The sequence below is a fragment of the Ictalurus furcatus genome, chromosome 23 (genome assembly GCF_023375685.1).
Source record: "Ictalurus furcatus strain D&B chromosome 23, Billie_1.0, whole genome shotgun sequence".
Lineage (NCBI taxonomy): Eukaryota > Metazoa > Chordata > Actinopteri > Siluriformes > Ictaluridae > Ictalurus > Ictalurus furcatus.
The window spans coordinates 13,434,243-13,451,417 of NC_071277.1; the positions used below are offsets into that span (position 1 = coordinate 13,434,243).

The 17,175-nt window shown below is 36.9% G+C and overlaps 1 protein-coding gene across 4 annotated transcripts in view; it reads left to right on the forward strand.

The window, feature by feature from the left end:
- Positions 1–17,175, forward strand: part of arhgef1b (Rho guanine nucleotide exchange factor (GEF) 1b) — a 48,903-nt gene that overhangs the window by 2,084 nt on the left and 29,644 nt on the right. For all 4 annotated transcript variants that reach the window (XM_053612082.1, XM_053612083.1, XM_053612084.1 and 1 more), the window contains exons 2-4: positions 11,267–11,329; positions 15,503–15,589; positions 15,744–15,857. In XM_053612082.1, the coding sequence (XP_053468057.1) occupies positions 11,303–11,329; positions 15,503–15,589; positions 15,744–15,857 (228 nt within the window). In that variant the 5' untranslated portion in view covers positions 11,267–11,302. The remainder of the gene's footprint in view (positions 1–11,266; positions 11,330–15,502; positions 15,590–15,743; positions 15,858–17,175) is intronic.

Genomic DNA, 17,175 nt, shown 5'->3' on the forward strand with positions numbered 1-17,175 from the left:
TCATTGTACCACACACAGTTTGATCTGTTTTTCTTGTTCGGTCTAGATAATTATCCAACGGTCTTTGCAAAAAACATTTGCAAAACATTTCCTGAGGCTTTCAGTTACTATTTCTGTCAAGACTTCTCACATGTCAGCCGTAGATAAAATCCGAAGTTTTAATTTTGGAGTGTTTTGAAGTGAACGAAAGGCATGAACAAACTCGCATTTGAAACGGTATTCTTAGCTATGCTAAACTGACCGTAGTATTATTTCTTCTTTAGGCCAAAAAAAAGTGTTATTTTTAGCTGTGGCGGTTATAGACTGTTGGAATGTTTTGCACTACATTTTTGAAATGCACTGTGTTAATAATTAGTACAAGGGAAACCATGAATTCCTCAAGAGAGTCTGTTTTAATCACTGCTGCATAGTGATATCCAGCTGTTCATGTTCAAGCTAGAGGAGACAAGGAAGAGCTCAAATCATGACTGAGACAAACAATAAATCATTAGAGAACTAGCTGCTCATATTAAAATGGTCTTCCCCAAATTCCCTTTGAGTCAAATAATGAATGTAGGATGCAAAAAAAGCAGGATATAAACCCTAGCTGCAAGGATGATGGCAAACAAAAAGCTAAATCTAAATTTCTCTTAGTCCTTTGGTCTTGCAATTACAGCTGATTGCAATTACAATTAAATTTTTGTTCTTTAGCTATCATCTTTGCATATTTAGTGTCCATAATTATGCTGCACTTTAGTTCTTTAACTTAATTGATATATTTGATAGTTAAAGTGTTATCCAAGGGTCAGTATGAGGTAAGTGTTTGAAGTACTTCCTACCATTCAGAAATGTGGTGTGCATTCCCAGTGGTGTTAACCCTTCTGGAAATAAAAACAATAGAAACCGTCAAAGAAATTCTAATGGTTTCCACTACAAATGCCATTACAAACCATCACTTAACTGTTAAAAGCATTACCATTACCGGTCCTTAATTATATGCTCTAGACATACAGTGCCACCAATAGAAGGCAACAAATTACCAGTAGAGACCCAAAGGGACCATTACAGTTAATGGTCCGATTAAAACCAAAAAACAATGACAAATTCTGAGGGATTCTTTTGTTTTTCAGCAGGGGTGGCACATCTGTATAATGCATACGACAGTGGAGGTACAACATCAATTTGAAAATTCTGCCAAAGCTTTGTATCTGCGAATAGCAATACTACAATACGGAATACTTCGTAATACGTTAAATAAATAAATAGCAAGCCATAATGCTTCTTTTAATGCTTGGGCTGTGGAACCTTCATCTTTCTGCTGACTGAAAAATAATGAGGGGGGGAAAAAAATAGGGTAAGCCTCCTTGTGTATTTGGCTCTGAGGTAGAAACTTTTCAAATCAAGTGCACAAAGAGTCCATTAAACGTTTTCCGTTACTACTGTATTGTTGCTATTTTGACGCAAGCTGCATGACTCATGCTTATTAAGAGTTAAAGTGGCTAAGCAGCTTTGTTTTGGACAGAACACTGTATCGTCCTGTTACGTTGTCCCTCTTCAGAGTTCTTCCACTATACTCAAGTGGGACATGATGTAATGTTTTTTAAAACACCCTGCTTTCTGGTATTTCCAGTCTTGCTAGACTGTGTGTTGTCACCCAAATCCTGAGTATACATCTCACTTTTCCCGTGATCTTTGTTTTTCCATGCTACCCACATACCCATATATGTAACAAAATATTGTGGCTCCTGGATCATAGTGCAGGAAAAGACAATGCTGGCGCACTGTACATGGGATTACAGAGAACTGAGTAATGTGAAAAGGCAAATGGAGCCAAATACAATAAATATTCAGAACATATACAGGTAACTACCAAGGGCGTAACCTGGCCTGGGCATTGGGGGCTGTAGCGCCAAAAATTTTTACTTTAGCCCCGAATTATTCTCTACTTTGAGCGGTTTGTCACTACGCAACTGAACGTGAGTAAAAGAAGTTGTGCCTCCCCTTGGCTTGCGACACCAAACTAGCCTAGTCTCGTGTTAGTTAGCCAAAAAGTATTCATTTCATCAATGACTAGGTTTACATGGACAACAGTAATCTAATTATTGACCTTACTCTGATTAAGATAATAATGTGATTTAAGGTGTTTACATGAGTCGCATGTTCCTGTTTTACATGTTTTAGAACATAATTAGATTAACAGCCCGCGACATTACGTCACCGCGCCATGCCGTCCGACATCCCTCCAGAATCCCTCCAGGATTTCACGTATCAACATACAGTTCGTCTTTGTTATGATATCGTATAGAGTTTTGGGTGTTTTTATTAAAAAATTTTTTATGAACGCTTTAAGTGCGGTTAAGGTTAATTATTTCTCATGCTGTACATGCTAATAGACAACTGCTTGAAGCCGTGGGCTGAGTCTCAAACCGCGTACTTACCGTCTATATAGTAGCCGAGATACATGTATTTTTCCCCACTACAGGCCTATAGTAGGCAAGTATGCGGTTTGGGACGCAGCCGAACTCTCTTGTTCGCCGTGAAACGTAAAACTGCCGTGTGTGATCGTGTCCTGTCGCAAAATGCGGTGAAAACTCACACGACGTTCATAATGTGATTAAGGTGTTTACATGTCTGTAATACACGTCCATAATGCGATTAAAACAGGAGTACTCCACCTGTCTTAATTAGATTATTGCTTACTACGATTATGACCTTAATTAGATTAAGGTAAGTAAAAATTGCTGTTTACATGGTAGTGTCTTAATCGGGTTAAGAGTGGATTATTGTTGTCCATGTAAACGCACTGAGTGTGGTAGTCCTGTAAACAGTGATAACACTCGAGGCAAGTTTTATGATGAATCCAACTTTTTGTCCAATTTTCACATTTTTTTTAAAAGCAATTAGCCCTCACATGCAAGAAAAAAAATGCATGCAAACAGTCTATTTAGAAGTACATTTTTAAAAGTTTTTTTGAATGAGAAGAATCTGGGTTCAGTCCAGCTAACACCTGGTAACTACATAAGTACCCAAAAGTTTATATACCCCTTGCAGAATCTGCTAAATCTTAAAACTGTTAACAAAATAAGACGGATCATAAAAATCCCATGTTGATTTTTATTTAGTGCTGTCCTGAATAAGCTATTTCACATAACAGATGTTTACATATAGTTCAAAAGACAAGATAATTGCTGAATTTATAAAAATTACCCAGTTCAAAAGTTTACATATCCTTGATTCTTAATACTGTGTATCATTACCTGGATGATCAATGAATGTTTTTATGTTTTGTGAAAGTTGTTCATGAGTCTTTTGTTTGTCCTGAGCAGTTAAACTGCCCACTGTTCTGAAATATCCTCCAGGTCCTTCACATTCTTTGCTTTTCCAGCATATTCTGCATATTTGACTCCTTTCCAACAGTGGCATCAAATGATGTTGAGCTCCATCTTTTCACACTGAGGACAACTGAAGGACTCGTACACAACTATTACATAAGCTGCAAACATTCACTGATGCTCCAGAAGGCAACACGATACATTAAGAGCCAGGGGGATGTAAACTTCTGAACAGGATGATCAGTGTAAATTGTTATTTTGCTTCAGGATCTTTGTTTTCATTTAGTACTGCCCATCTGATGCTAAATAAGAGTTACATGTCTCCCAGAAAACAAAATGCTAACAATTTACATCCATCATCTACACTGAACAGTAGGGAAGGCATCAGTATAAACCAGATGGAACCATTGTGCAGAGCTATACACACAAGCCGTGGGCAATTTCACTGGAAAAATACTGCAACAACACACATACCAAGTGAACTGGGTGGAGGTGCTGGTCTGCGTAGCAGAAAGCAGGTATGTGTTCTGTAAAAGGGCTCTGTGTTTGAAGGCAGGGAAATGACTCCTGTTTAAAAGAGTGAAAAGGGAGAACTTTAGTCAGACTTAATATGTGCATGTGACCCTGAAAGGCTTTCAGTTGCCTCGTATCACAATGACTCATTTGGCCCATTACACGGACTGAGAATGAAAAGCATTGGGCATTCACTGACTTTTTAAGATTGCCTTTTCTGTTCATAAGTGGTAGTGGAGTGATTTTGTTTTTTTTTCTCCAACAACTGTTTGTAATCAGCCTGAGAAATCCTCTCTGAGTTGTTTGGGTATATTTAGGGTTTTGTAGTAATTACCTTTGTTTCTGTGCACAAGAAGGACTAGGAAAATACAGAGTATGCTGAATTAGTCAGTAAGGGGAAGCAGAAGCAGAAATGTAAAAAAAAAAAAAAAGGGGGTGGGGGGATATCTCAGGATAGATCTATTAAGACTCTTAACACACCTTAAAACCAACTTGAAACAAATTAAAAATGAAAGCTAATTATTTTTATCACCTGTTACAGATAACTGCAAATGTAATATTACTGGTAATGTAAGTAAAGAAATGTGATTGGCCATGTCATAGGCCTGAGGGGAAAAAAATGGCTGAAGAACTGTGTCATAGACACCGTTATAGACACACCCCAGAAGCTGTTTAGTCCACAACTATCTTTAGTGTGAGAAAGGCAAGCATGGGGGAACTCCAGCATAAACCTTCAGACTTGCCCCAAACATTTGATGTGAGCAAAAATACATGAAGCTTTTACATAGTAGTAGTAGTAGTAATAATAACTATATATTAAAAAAACTATAATAATAATACTTGTTTATTGTACTGGTTTTCCAAGAAACATGGGTAAACCTTTTAGTTTTTGTTGCATTCTCTTCTAACTAGCCAGATAAAGCTTGGATCTTTGATTGTTGCTAACAAAGTACGCTCATCTTGTGAAGGCTATCTAGCTTAGCTAACACTGTTAGTGATGCTACTGAATGATATGGAATGGAGTTAAGCTGGTCTTATCTACACTAATGCAAGTTCATTTTCAAAATTCATAAGGAAGCAATAGTTAATGGCCATATTGAGCATTTGCACAGTACCTGAGACACACTGGCAAGTGGTTTTATGTGCATGGCAGTAGAAATAGCTAAGCTGAGCCATCAAAAACTGTTTGGTTGAACAATTTGATTTAAAGGTAACAAATGATTACAGTGAGGTATGGAATGCTGTTTTTGTCAAAATTAAATAATATACAGTGCCCTGCACTAATATTTGGCCCCCTTGGTAAATATGAGCAAAAAAGGCTGTGAAAAATTGTCGTTATTGTTTAACCTTTTGATATTTTGTTCAAAGAATTCACAAAAATACTCTGCTCTTGTGGATATCAAACAATTGCATACACAACACAGGTTTATCAAAAAAATCTTTGTTAAATATATGTGCCACAATTACTGGCATGAATTATGCCAGTAATTGTGGGATTCATATCCATATGAATAGGGATTCATATGGATTCTCATATGAATCCCTATGGATTCATATGAGAGCACTATATATTTGAAGTATATTCCCATTGATAATTAAAAAAAAAAAAAAAAATGTAGTACACCTGGGGGACTAGGAACAGGATATTGTTCAACCATGGCTTCCTGTTTCATAGTGGTATAAATATGAGGTTAGGGTTAGGCCAAATAGGCCAAATTCCCTTAGTCATTCATTACAATGGGTAAGACCAAGGAATATAGCTGTGATGTGCAGCAAAAAGTTGTTGAGCTTCACAAAATGGGAAGTGGCTATAAGAAAATAGCAAAAGTGTTGAAAATGTCCATTTTCACCATCAGGGCAATAATTAAGAAGTTCCAGTCAACTGGAAATGTTATGACTCAACTGGAATTGGACGTGTGTCAATATTGTCTCAATGCACTGTGAAGAGGATGGTTCGAGTGCATAAAAAATCTCCCAGGATCATAAGTTGAGAATTGCAGAAGTTAGTTGTGTCTTGGGGTCAGAAAGTCTCCAAAATTACAATCTGAAGTCACCTACATCACCACAAATTGTTTGTAAGGGTTTCAAGAAAAAAGCCTCTACTCTCATCCAAAAACAAACTCGCGCGTCTTCAGTTTGCCAGACACTACTGGAACTTCAGATGGGATCGGGTTCTATGGTCAGAAGAAACCAAAATGGAGCTTTTTGGCAATAAGCACCAGAGGTCGTTTTGGCGTACACAGAGAGGTAGCCATATGGAAAAGTACCTCATGCCCATGGTTAAATATGGTGGTGGCTCTTTAATATTTCGGGCTGTGTTTCTGCCAGAGGGCCTGGACATTTTGTTAGGATACATGGCATCATGGACTCAATCAAATATCAACAGATATTAAATGAAAACCTGACTGCCTCTGCCAGAAAGCTTAAAATGGGCCGTGGTTGGATCTTCCAGAGGACAATGATCCAAAACAGGATCTGGAGAGATTCTGTGTAGAGGAATGGTCTCAGATCCCTTGCCATGTATTCTCCAACCTCATCAGGCATTATAGGAGAAGACTCAGAGCTGTTATCTTGGCAAAGGGAGGTAGCACAAAGTATTGACTAAAAGTGTGCCAATAATTGTGGCGCACACATTTAACAAAGATGTTTTTTGATAAACTTGTGTTGTTTGCAGTTGTTTGATATCCATGAGAGCAGAGTATTTTTTGTGAATTTTTTTGAACAAAAGATAAAAAGGTTAAACAATAAATAAAAATTTCACGGTATATTCTTTGCTCATATTTACCAATGGCACTAATATTAGTGGAGGGCACTGTATGCCTATGATGTAAATATTAAAATGATTAAAAACAGCAATAAATATATAAATGAGTCAATAAATAACAATGATAATACAGACCTCTTTCTTAAGGCTGGTCGATATGGACAAAATCTAATATCATGATATGGATCATTTCATATCTTGAAACAATATCAGAATGTATTGGTTTCTCTAAAATTGATGAAAACATGATCTCTACAAAATAACTGCATGCATTCATGACTGGTTTTTGGCATACCTTACAAATACCTTACTGTTTTCTGGTCAGTGTCTGATTTGTTATACCCAAACCATGTCCAAATGGCAGAAGTGCATCCCTTTTTAGGTACTAGTTCCTCAACTTTTAGTTGGTCTGATGCCTGTTCTGTGTCTGAGTGTTACAGTTTTGCTCTGTCACACTCCTCCATTCTTGTTTTTGTTTTTGTTACAGTACACCTACTAGCTCTGACCATAGTGGTGTGAATTGGCTGCCGACAAGAGGCCTTTGCAACATTGGTAATATAGGCTATATGTGAAAATATCTATTAATAGATATTTTTCTGTAGTCCTACGATATGCATCACCATATTGAACAGCCCTACAATCATTATTAGAAAAAAATTCATTTTCACAGTAACATTTCAGTTTGTTCTTATTTCTTAAGAAGTTTTATTTCAGAATGAATCTTTACTACCACTATTTTTATTTCTTAATGCCTTTTTTCATTTCATTCATTTCGTCGCAACACTTTTATTTCAGATGTGCAGTTGAAATTTACCCAGCAAAAAAGGCAATTTATTGAATGATAAGGACCTGGCACGGGAAAGAGGAATGCACTTTTCATTTGTGTCAACTTTATCTAGGTGAATTGTGACCTATTTGCACACTTTGTTCTTGTGAGGCTGGGACTGGTCTCTTTGGTCAGGGAAAAAATGGTGGAGCTGCTTGTATTGAGGCTTTTACCTTGATATTTTCCTACTGTTGCTTGTTGCACATCTGGGAAAAATACACATGAATGAGCTACATTCCAAAAACACATGCCATCATGACTGCCTCTAATCACTTGATTTTGAATTGGCAGCGAGTTGCATAGTGTGGCGAAATTTTGGCATGGTGGTGCAACAGGAAGCGTTGCCGCCTCACAGCTTCAGGGCCTGCTATTCAAGTCTGAGCTTGGGTTACTGTGTGCAGAGTTTCTGTGCATGTTCTCCTTGTGTCTGCATGGGATGCCTTCCTTTTATCTGGTTTACTCCCATCTCTCAGGACTATGTTGGTGGGTGGATTGGCTATGCTAAATTTCCCCAGGTGTGAGTGACTGTGTGAATGTCTGTGTGCATGGAGTTACTGGCATACATGCAAGGTCTATTCCTGCCTGATGCTCAGTGTTCCTAGGATATGGTCCGGATCCACAAAGACCCTGCACAGGCAGTTATTCTAAGTGAGTGAGTATGTATAACAGATGCTTAGATTTACAAATAAGTCAGATAATCAACAATAAATATCTTTCATTACAATTATAAACAGTTTATTATTATGTGCAGCATAAATATCACTTCATTCAATATTGTTATATCATTTATGTGGCAAGCAGCACCATCCACAGCATCCATATGTTGTAGTTTTTGTGATAAAATAGTTTTTTTTCTCTGTCAGTCAATATTTTTTGTTGGCACTGTTGCCACCTCTGTCATTATACAGTCCCCTCTGAAAGTATTGGAACAGGCCAATTCTGTTGTTGCTATACATTGAAGGCATTTGGGTTTGAGATCAGAATTTCAGCTTTTGTCTCCTGATATTTTACATCTACAGTTGCAATCAAAATTAATAAAAAATTTCAAAATCAGGTTTATTGCCAAAATTTACAGTCTTTCAGCTGAGACGGTAGAGTGCATAGTGTAAGCGTATAGTACGTCATTTGGGATCCAACATTAGTATTTACTCTCCAAAGTGTGTTTTCAGAACAGAAGTAACGTAGTGAGTAAATGTGCCCTGTGTCGTGTGCAGAACATCTAATCAATAATGAGATTCGTTGATAAAGATTTTCATAATCAATTATTATTGATTTTATTGATTAGTTGTTGCAGCTCTAGTAATGCCCACATTTGTTGTTTAAAAAGGATAAACCAACATTAAGACCAGAAAGCTGTCTATAGGAGAAAAGCTGAGAAAAGAGGGAATATTGATCAGAGCCATTGCACTCATTGGGCATAGCCAATACAACAATTTGGAAAGTCCTGAAAAAGAAAGAAACCACTGGTGTACTAACAACCAGACATCAAGCAGGTCAGCCAAGGAAAACAGCAGTTGATGACAGAAACATTGTGAGAGCTGTGAAGAAAAACCCTAAAATACAGTCTGTGACATCACCAACAACCTCCACAGGGCAGGGGTGAAGGTATCACAATCCACAATCTAATCGAATTAAGCTTTGAGAGCATAAATATTGAGGTCATACCACAAGATGCAATCCGCTCATCAGCAGTAAGAATTGGAAAGCCAGATTGAAATTTGCAAAGAAATATAGAGCCACAAAAGTTCTGGAACCAAAATTAATGTGTGAAGAAAGAAAGGATCTGCTCATGTTTTTTCCATCTATGTTACAGTTCTAGGAGGAAAAATTCCTAGTATATGCAAGCATAACTGGCTAATAAAGTTATTCTGATTCTGGATGGAAAGTGGAGTCAAGGTGTAAACAAATGGTTTCGGTGTGAAATTTCGGGTGGAGTTTATCAAATGGTATGTTTTTCATTGTTCCTATTTTCTGTCCTGTGTAACATTATCTTTCAGTGGATGCTTTAAAGTCCCCCTGAAGTTCTTTGAAACACGTAGTATTATTGTGTTGACATAATTTCCACTGAAACAGGAAGTCAGGGCAGGACGTATCGAGTGGCTCCTCCCTCTTTTTAATTAGCCAATAGTGTTTAGCTTACCTCACAGCCAACTGTTGGGGGTGGGACACTTCGGATTCTAGAGCACATTTGATTGGACAGAAAGTCTGACTTGAAACCGAAGTGCAGAACGATCTCATCAAAATTGTTGATCTGTATTGGTGATAGAGAGAGGCTGTAAATTCCGAATGCATAGATCTTCCAAGTGCGAATTTTGTAATTTGTTTGGAGCACACTAGCTTATAGATAACCTTAAGGCTAATATATTCATACTAAAAGCCACAAAACTTCAATTTTGATTTCATGGGTACTTTCATGGTGAAGCATTTTTAGTTATCTCAATGTATATCTTAATGGAACAGTGCCATTAATATCTTAATGGTATGTTTATTTGACTAATCCAGAAGTTCTTCTCAAACTCTTAACTTTTAATTTGGCTCATTGGCTTAATATCTGACCTGGATCTACGTTAATGGTTATATTTTATGGCAGGTTCCTATTTATCCTGTCATGGTGTTTCTTCTCTGTTTTACAGTGTATGGTCTCAGTATAGGTTCCTTCAACTTTGCTCCTTTGTGTCCTCTGTGACCTGTGGTTACATAACCTTGCTAACAATTATAACTGGAAGTTGAGGGAGCTACTGACACTTGACCCTTAAGTGATCTCAAAGCTTGCCCTTTTTGAAATGTCCATTTGTTTTACTAAAGAGTTCAGAATTGCTCATTGGCCCCATGATTAGAATTTTCTTTGTGTTTGTCATGTCTTTTGTTGTCGTCGTCTGTTTCAAACATTTTGCACATAGTTTTTGCAGACAGATTGACAGGAAATGACTCTGATCGGAAATTACACCCACTTCCTTCCGCCCTCTCTCTCTCTTGTGCTCTCTCTCTCTCTCTCTCTCTCTCTCTCTCTCTCTCTCTCTCTCTCCCTCTCTCTCCCTCTCACTTTCTCCCTCTCGTAACACAGACGTCTTTGGAGACAGGGCTGTGAGACTGATTGAAGTGAGTGATAAATACTCAGACATTATTACTGGCTACAATCCTATGCTGATACAGTTCAGTGCAAAGAACCGAGTCACTCTGTCAGGCAGCTGAAAGGATTGCACCAAGATGCTGCTATAATTCTCCCATGTGTAATATCTCTCTGGAGCACAGTTGTGTGTATAATTTTTTTTTTTTTATAGTTGTCTTTTTTTCCAACTACGATTATGTATGCTAACTTGAAGAATCAATTCAACATTGTCAGTTGAACAGTTGATCAATACAGTAACGTGGCACTGCTCCCAAACAGTTGTCTAATGATTGTCCCATGATGCAGTGTGCATCTCGGAATATTATATGATGTGTGTTTTGATTCCTGCAATATAAACTCCCAGACTAGCTCAGTGGGAGGTGAACAAAACAGACTTGTTTACTTCAAAAAGCAAGTTAACAACATCATGATACAAGAGTGAATTCTTTACACACCTTACATGTTAACACTCTGCATTCACTGTATTGCTTTTGCTGCACACTGAAAAGGCAAATCCTGCGCATTTTTGTTATTGGTGGTTCTACAAGGGAAACCCAAACAATTGCAACAGGAACTTGTTTAAAATAACCCCAGAACTGTTTAGGTTCTCAAAATCTGGAACCTCAGTGGAAACTTGCCTGATGACTGCTTTTGGCTCCTGTTGCTTGTGTATGCATTTTCTCCAATGGTCTATATTTGTTATTCTGAGAATGCTTAAATGATAGTGCTTTCATGTTTTGCAGGAGGTTGATTGACTGACGTCAACCACCCACATTAGCATGGACTGTGAAGACGCCCACAATGGGGTAAGGAGTTAAGCTAAAGTTTTCTTGTGGTGGTTTGAATGTTGTTGTTGGGTTAATTTGTATTTAACTTCAGTAATTAATTATGTTCTCTGGCCCAGTGTTTTTACATTTTAGTAAATAAAAAAGGGTGTTTTCACTGGGGGCGGGGGACTACTACCAAAGCATGGATGGATTTTTCATGTGTTTTTTGTTGACTACAAATTGCTAGAATCTCCTGTTTCTTTGCTAATGTAATTAACCACCTGTATACTCCTCACTTGCAATATTTATTTATTTTTTTATTTTATCAGTGTCCCTAACTGGTTTGCAACTCCAAAAGCTTGCTGATAACTTAGTTTCATGTATGATATTGCATTTGCATTCCGCAATGCATTGCTTGAGATGTTTTAAAAAGAATATTAATAATAAATAAATAATAAGTGTCATTCATTTTGAAGTTTAGTTACATAGAAAAAGAACATTTATAACAAAGTGATCTTATCTGACCCCTCTATTTTAGTGTTAAACAGTGGGAGGGTGAACAAATGAAAAAGTAAACAAGATTAGATTGTTTTTTTTCATCAAGTGTATGTTCTAGAGTGCAGGCATTCTGCAATACATAAGTAACATGAATGAAAATATTCAAAAGCTTTTGTATTTTCTGCATATTTTAACATCTGTTTCACTACAGCATACTGTATCACCATATGCTTTTTACAACAAACAAATGCTTGATCTTTAGCGACGTTGCCTCCAAAGTTCCAGATTTGTCATAGGCCCAAGATGGCTGGCATGACCTTGATTAGTGATTGAAACACCCTGGCAGTTTCCTTCATGAACAGATATGTTGTCCCAAATGGTACAATCCAATATGCCATATCGTTACACCCATACCGTTTTAAATTAACGGTGTCCCCAGCCGGGTCATCTGCGGGCCTATGGGTTGAGCCTATTCCATAATGAATCGCAAAGTGAGGACTGTGACTTGGCAGTCCAGAAAGCACCTCTGGATGCAAGAGTTCATAGTATGTGTTAAGTGGAAGCTGTTCCATGAATGCTGAGCAACTGTATCCAGAATATTTGTTAGATTCCCAAAATACTAACTTTTCTTCAGGGGCTGCTAGACAGCGACATGTCTCCACTTGCTTCTCCACTGTATTTGTAGGCATTGTAACATGTCCCAGCACTGTGAATGGCATCTCTCTGGGGGCTGATGAACTTATTTACACTTTTCTGAAATGGACAAGGCATGTCCAGCCACCATGAATCCCCAACAGTGTGGGTCTCCCCCTTGCTGCTGAATTCCCTTTAGGCCCCTCTTTACGAGCCTGTGCAAGTTTTCAAACTGATATGATCTCTCTGAAAACTGCCTTTATGTTAGCAATCACTTCAGCAAAAAAAAGTGGAGAACTGCATGCGCTGGCTATACGCTCGCCTTGCATGTGTTGGTGGCCAGATAACTTGAGGGTGACCTTGTGGTTAAGGCTGGGATGTCTGCCCGGTTTGCCCACGGTTAAATATAAGGGCTGTAACAATATAACGTATTGGATTGTATCATTCTATACAATGTTCTTGAGTCAATATATCTGCAAAGAGTCTGAACGGATCACACACTGTGCCACTGTTATGCTTCAAATGTTGGACTTTTATAATGTTGAATGTTTTAATCAGTTGAAAATGGAAACTGGAGACACATATTCAAGCAGTGTTTGTTTTATGTTCGTATCGAATTTGAATTTGTGTATTGTTACACCCCTATTTATCATGTTGCATCATCGGCACAAAGGGTGATATTAGTGTCTAAAAGTGTGTTACATTCAGTGATTTTTCAGTCAGTGTTTTTCCAATTTTAGAAGTGAATAAGCAGCTATGTAAATAAAATGATCTGAATATGGCAACTGTCCACTTTCTGTAAGCTCACGTCAATCGTTTGCTGGGTTAAATTTTAATTTGGTGCATTAAAGAAGAATGTGTAGGTAAACATGGCACATAATTCTAATAATACCCCAGTTTAGCCAAAATTTTAATTTATATTCCTTATTATGATAATTTATAATTATATTTGTTTATGCTTATGAATAAAATTTGATAAAATCTGGAAGGTAATGGAAAAATCTTGTCACTGAATGTCACATAAAATGCTAATCCTGTACTCACAAAAAACACTATGCAATAGTTTACCCCTAAAACGCCAGCCCGACATTATCCTTTATAAAAAAAAAAAAAAAATACATTATTAAAAAATACCTCTACTCTGTGCATTTTGCTTTTCTAGAACTCAATTAAAAAATCTTGTATGGTAGCTCTACTTGTATTGTTCTCTGCTTGATGTATCGCTTTACTTGTATTTCCTCATTTGTAAGTTGCTTTGGAAAAAAGCGTCTGCTAAATTAATAAATGTAAAATGTAAGCAAGTAATGCCATCGGCCACTAGTGTAAAATGTTCACAAATAAGGATGTGCCTGATTTTAGCAGCCGACACAGATAACCGGTTTCTTGTCATCGTGATCCGCCGATAACGATTCCGATCGTTCAAGCTTTATATAAGTGATATGTAAGCTTTCTTTTGACTGTCACCTTTAACCTTTTGTTTTTTCCTTCCCCCAGAAATAAAGTAATACCACAAAAGTTGCCTTGGTTATATTATTTGCAGTAATGTTGTAGATTGTTGTTTTAATTGTGAATCAAATAAATAAGCACAACAAATATTCATTTACAATCAATATTTAAATAGGTCTTTATAAACACATGGCAAATTTTTCATTGTTACTTGAGACCTCGTAATAATTCCATACTGTTGATGACATGACTGCAGCACTAAAGTTTAACATCATGCGTTTTACGTCCTCGCATGGTTTACGTCATCAATTTGCAATCAGTTCGTGAGATCGGACAAATTTTGAGATTACTGATCGAGTCATAGAATGTGATTATCGGCCAATACCAACTGGCGGCATCACTATTCACGAATGTGTGCTATGGATCTATTTGTGTTGGGGAAAGTAATGTTCTTTTGGGTCCTAGTCTTTTGTGCAAATATTGTCTGCAGTACAAGCATTTCACAAGGCGATAGCGACAGAGCTGCTTTCAATACTACCAATTTGATACGGCACCTGAAAACTAAATACTCAGTGGAATATTGCATGTTCACTCGGGTGAGTCAGGCAAAGGCTGTACCAAAGTAACACTTGTGTAACGAGGCGAAGACAGATACAAGTGCAGATATTTATTGTGTAAAGTGCAAAACAAACCACAAAAATTGTGAAAACCAGTACCATAAACATAAACACGAGAATCAAGGCAAAACGGGCAGACTATTACCAAGGCTGTGGCGCACACACACGACATGCACTTGACAAGTTAACAACAAAAGCTTGACAAAGAAACACACCGAAGCTAGACTTAAAAGGGTTGCTGATTACAGGTAACACAAAAGTGTCATGTGACATGCTTGGGCTGATGGGTGATGTAGTCCATGCATTGCAGAGCTATTCAGTTGTCAAGCATATACAATTGATTGATTTATAATTACTTTAATGTACTTGAAGTGTGCACGTAGCACTAGGAAAATACAATCGGATCGGCAGGTACTCAATATTAATTGACTCGGATTCGGGGGCAAAAACATTGATCCCTAATCTGTACCATTTGAAATGTAGGATAAATATTTTAGTACAGAATGATTTTAACATTTTATTTTTTTAAACTAAAGGTAAAACAGATGTGGTTTATGCAATACTTACATAAACGTAGTGTAGCTCTACTGGTGTTTATTGTATGAAAATGCAAATCTGGTGCTAATTACATAAATTTTGATTGAATGCACGTTTATATTTTTGCTTCTTGCTTACGGCTGCAGTACATCCTACCTCTTCCTCTGAATTGCACTGCATACATTAAATGAGATACACAGCAGCTTATGTTTAAAGTTTTAGTTGAAAGCTTTTGTCAGATATAAATGATTAAAGATCAAGTTTGCAGATGCATTCAGCTTGACTGACTACTAATCAAAATAATAGTGATTAGGTTAAGGTGTTAATCAAGAAAGAAACAAGTCAATCAACTGGCTAAATTGGAAATTAGATTACAAGAATTACAAGAACAAATGGATGGAGTGAACAACTTCTAAGAAAGAGACTACACTATGTATAAGTTAGAAATGTAAGTTTGAACCTTTTTCTCTCTGTGTTGAAGCGGGGGTTATCAGGAGCTCACTGTTCTAATCCAGCCAGAAACATAATCGGAGCAGAGGATGAGGACTTTGAGAATGATCTGGACCTGGTGAGCCACTTATTCCCTCTGAGTATATTATAATTTATTTGTTGATAATAAAAGGGGGCAATATGAGTAATTCATTGTGAATGCCCTGATGAGCAAAGACTGTTGATTCATTTTAATCTTGTTGCTTCTCTCCTGTTCTCCTGGTGTGTTTCAGACAGTGGATGATCAGTGCAGTCATTTTACCAGTATCGAACTGTTGAAAAACAAACCAACCCACCTGCTGGTCTTCCTGCATCACGTCATCCTTCAGTTTGACTGTGCTCCTCTGGTGAGAAGTTGAGATGCACCTGACGTGCCCCATGTGATGTGTGATGAATCGTTGTGTTATTATTAAACACTAACGACGAACCTCAGTTAGTCTTTCTGCATCAACAAGCATGCAATTTTGTATGCATGTATGTATTTTTATTCAAATTATGCATTCGTGCATGAGCCAGAGTGCATTGTTTTTTTTAAATAATTGGCACTTTGCTACAGTTGTTACCCTAGTCCCTCACTCATGCTTGGCAAAATATTTCAGTTTCTGTGTATTTACGAGGAAGTCATTATATAGCAAACTTTAATACTCAAACATGACTTTCACGTTACAAAAAGCTGTTCTTGCACTCATACTAAACATCTAGGGTAAGTCTTGATCTCCTTTCTTCATGTGCTGTTAGTATAATCTGTTCAGTGTTTATGTAAGTGAGCAACATCTAGTAGCAAAGAATGAACCAGGAAATTTATTCTGCGTTCTGTCAGTGTAAAATGGCTTTTAGCTACAGTTAAAATAGTTTTTTTTTTTTTTTTTAATATTGCTGCATGAGCTCCAGCTTCATGTGTTTTAACAGCGTGTTTGGTTGCACTCTGTGGTGGTTTATTTATTTATTTATTTATTTATTAGACTCTAATTGTGTTTCTAATTAGCATTTAAATGTGCTTTCAATTAATATGCTTGTTTTAATTCATCAACTTATACATTTGGTATTTAGGCCTTATACAGTCTGTGAGAAAGTGATGTGTACTGTTTATTTAAAATGATTAAGTGCAGTAAGGTTTTGTATTTTGCTTCTAAATTGGCTGAATAATTGCGATGAAAATTTCTAAATCTGAACAAATAATTAACAAATAAAATATAATATAATATTATATTTTAGCTATTATTGTATAGTCCAAAGAACCCCAAAAGCTGCTACAAATAGCATAGTACTATTCACATGGCCAAAGTATGATGCATCAAGCATGTTTGTTTAATTTGAATGTTTAAAACATGCACCTTTTTAAAAATTTTGACTACTATGACTAAGGCTGCATTATGTCACTATATTCTTTATATATATTATTATATATATCTTTATATATATATATTATATATAGTGTGATTATGTGTGAGAATTTATATTTAAGAGAATTTTAAGGCTTATTCTGAATCATCTTGTGAAGCATGAGCATCTCTCCCTTTATTTTGCATGCTGCCAAGTGACCCTCCTGAGGTACTGTTCCCTAACACAGCACACGCTAGCCATTCTATCTTCCTAGTAGTGCACATTTATGTAAATCCTTTAAACACCATTCAGTTCTGCTTTGGGTGCTATGGGTACAAAAAG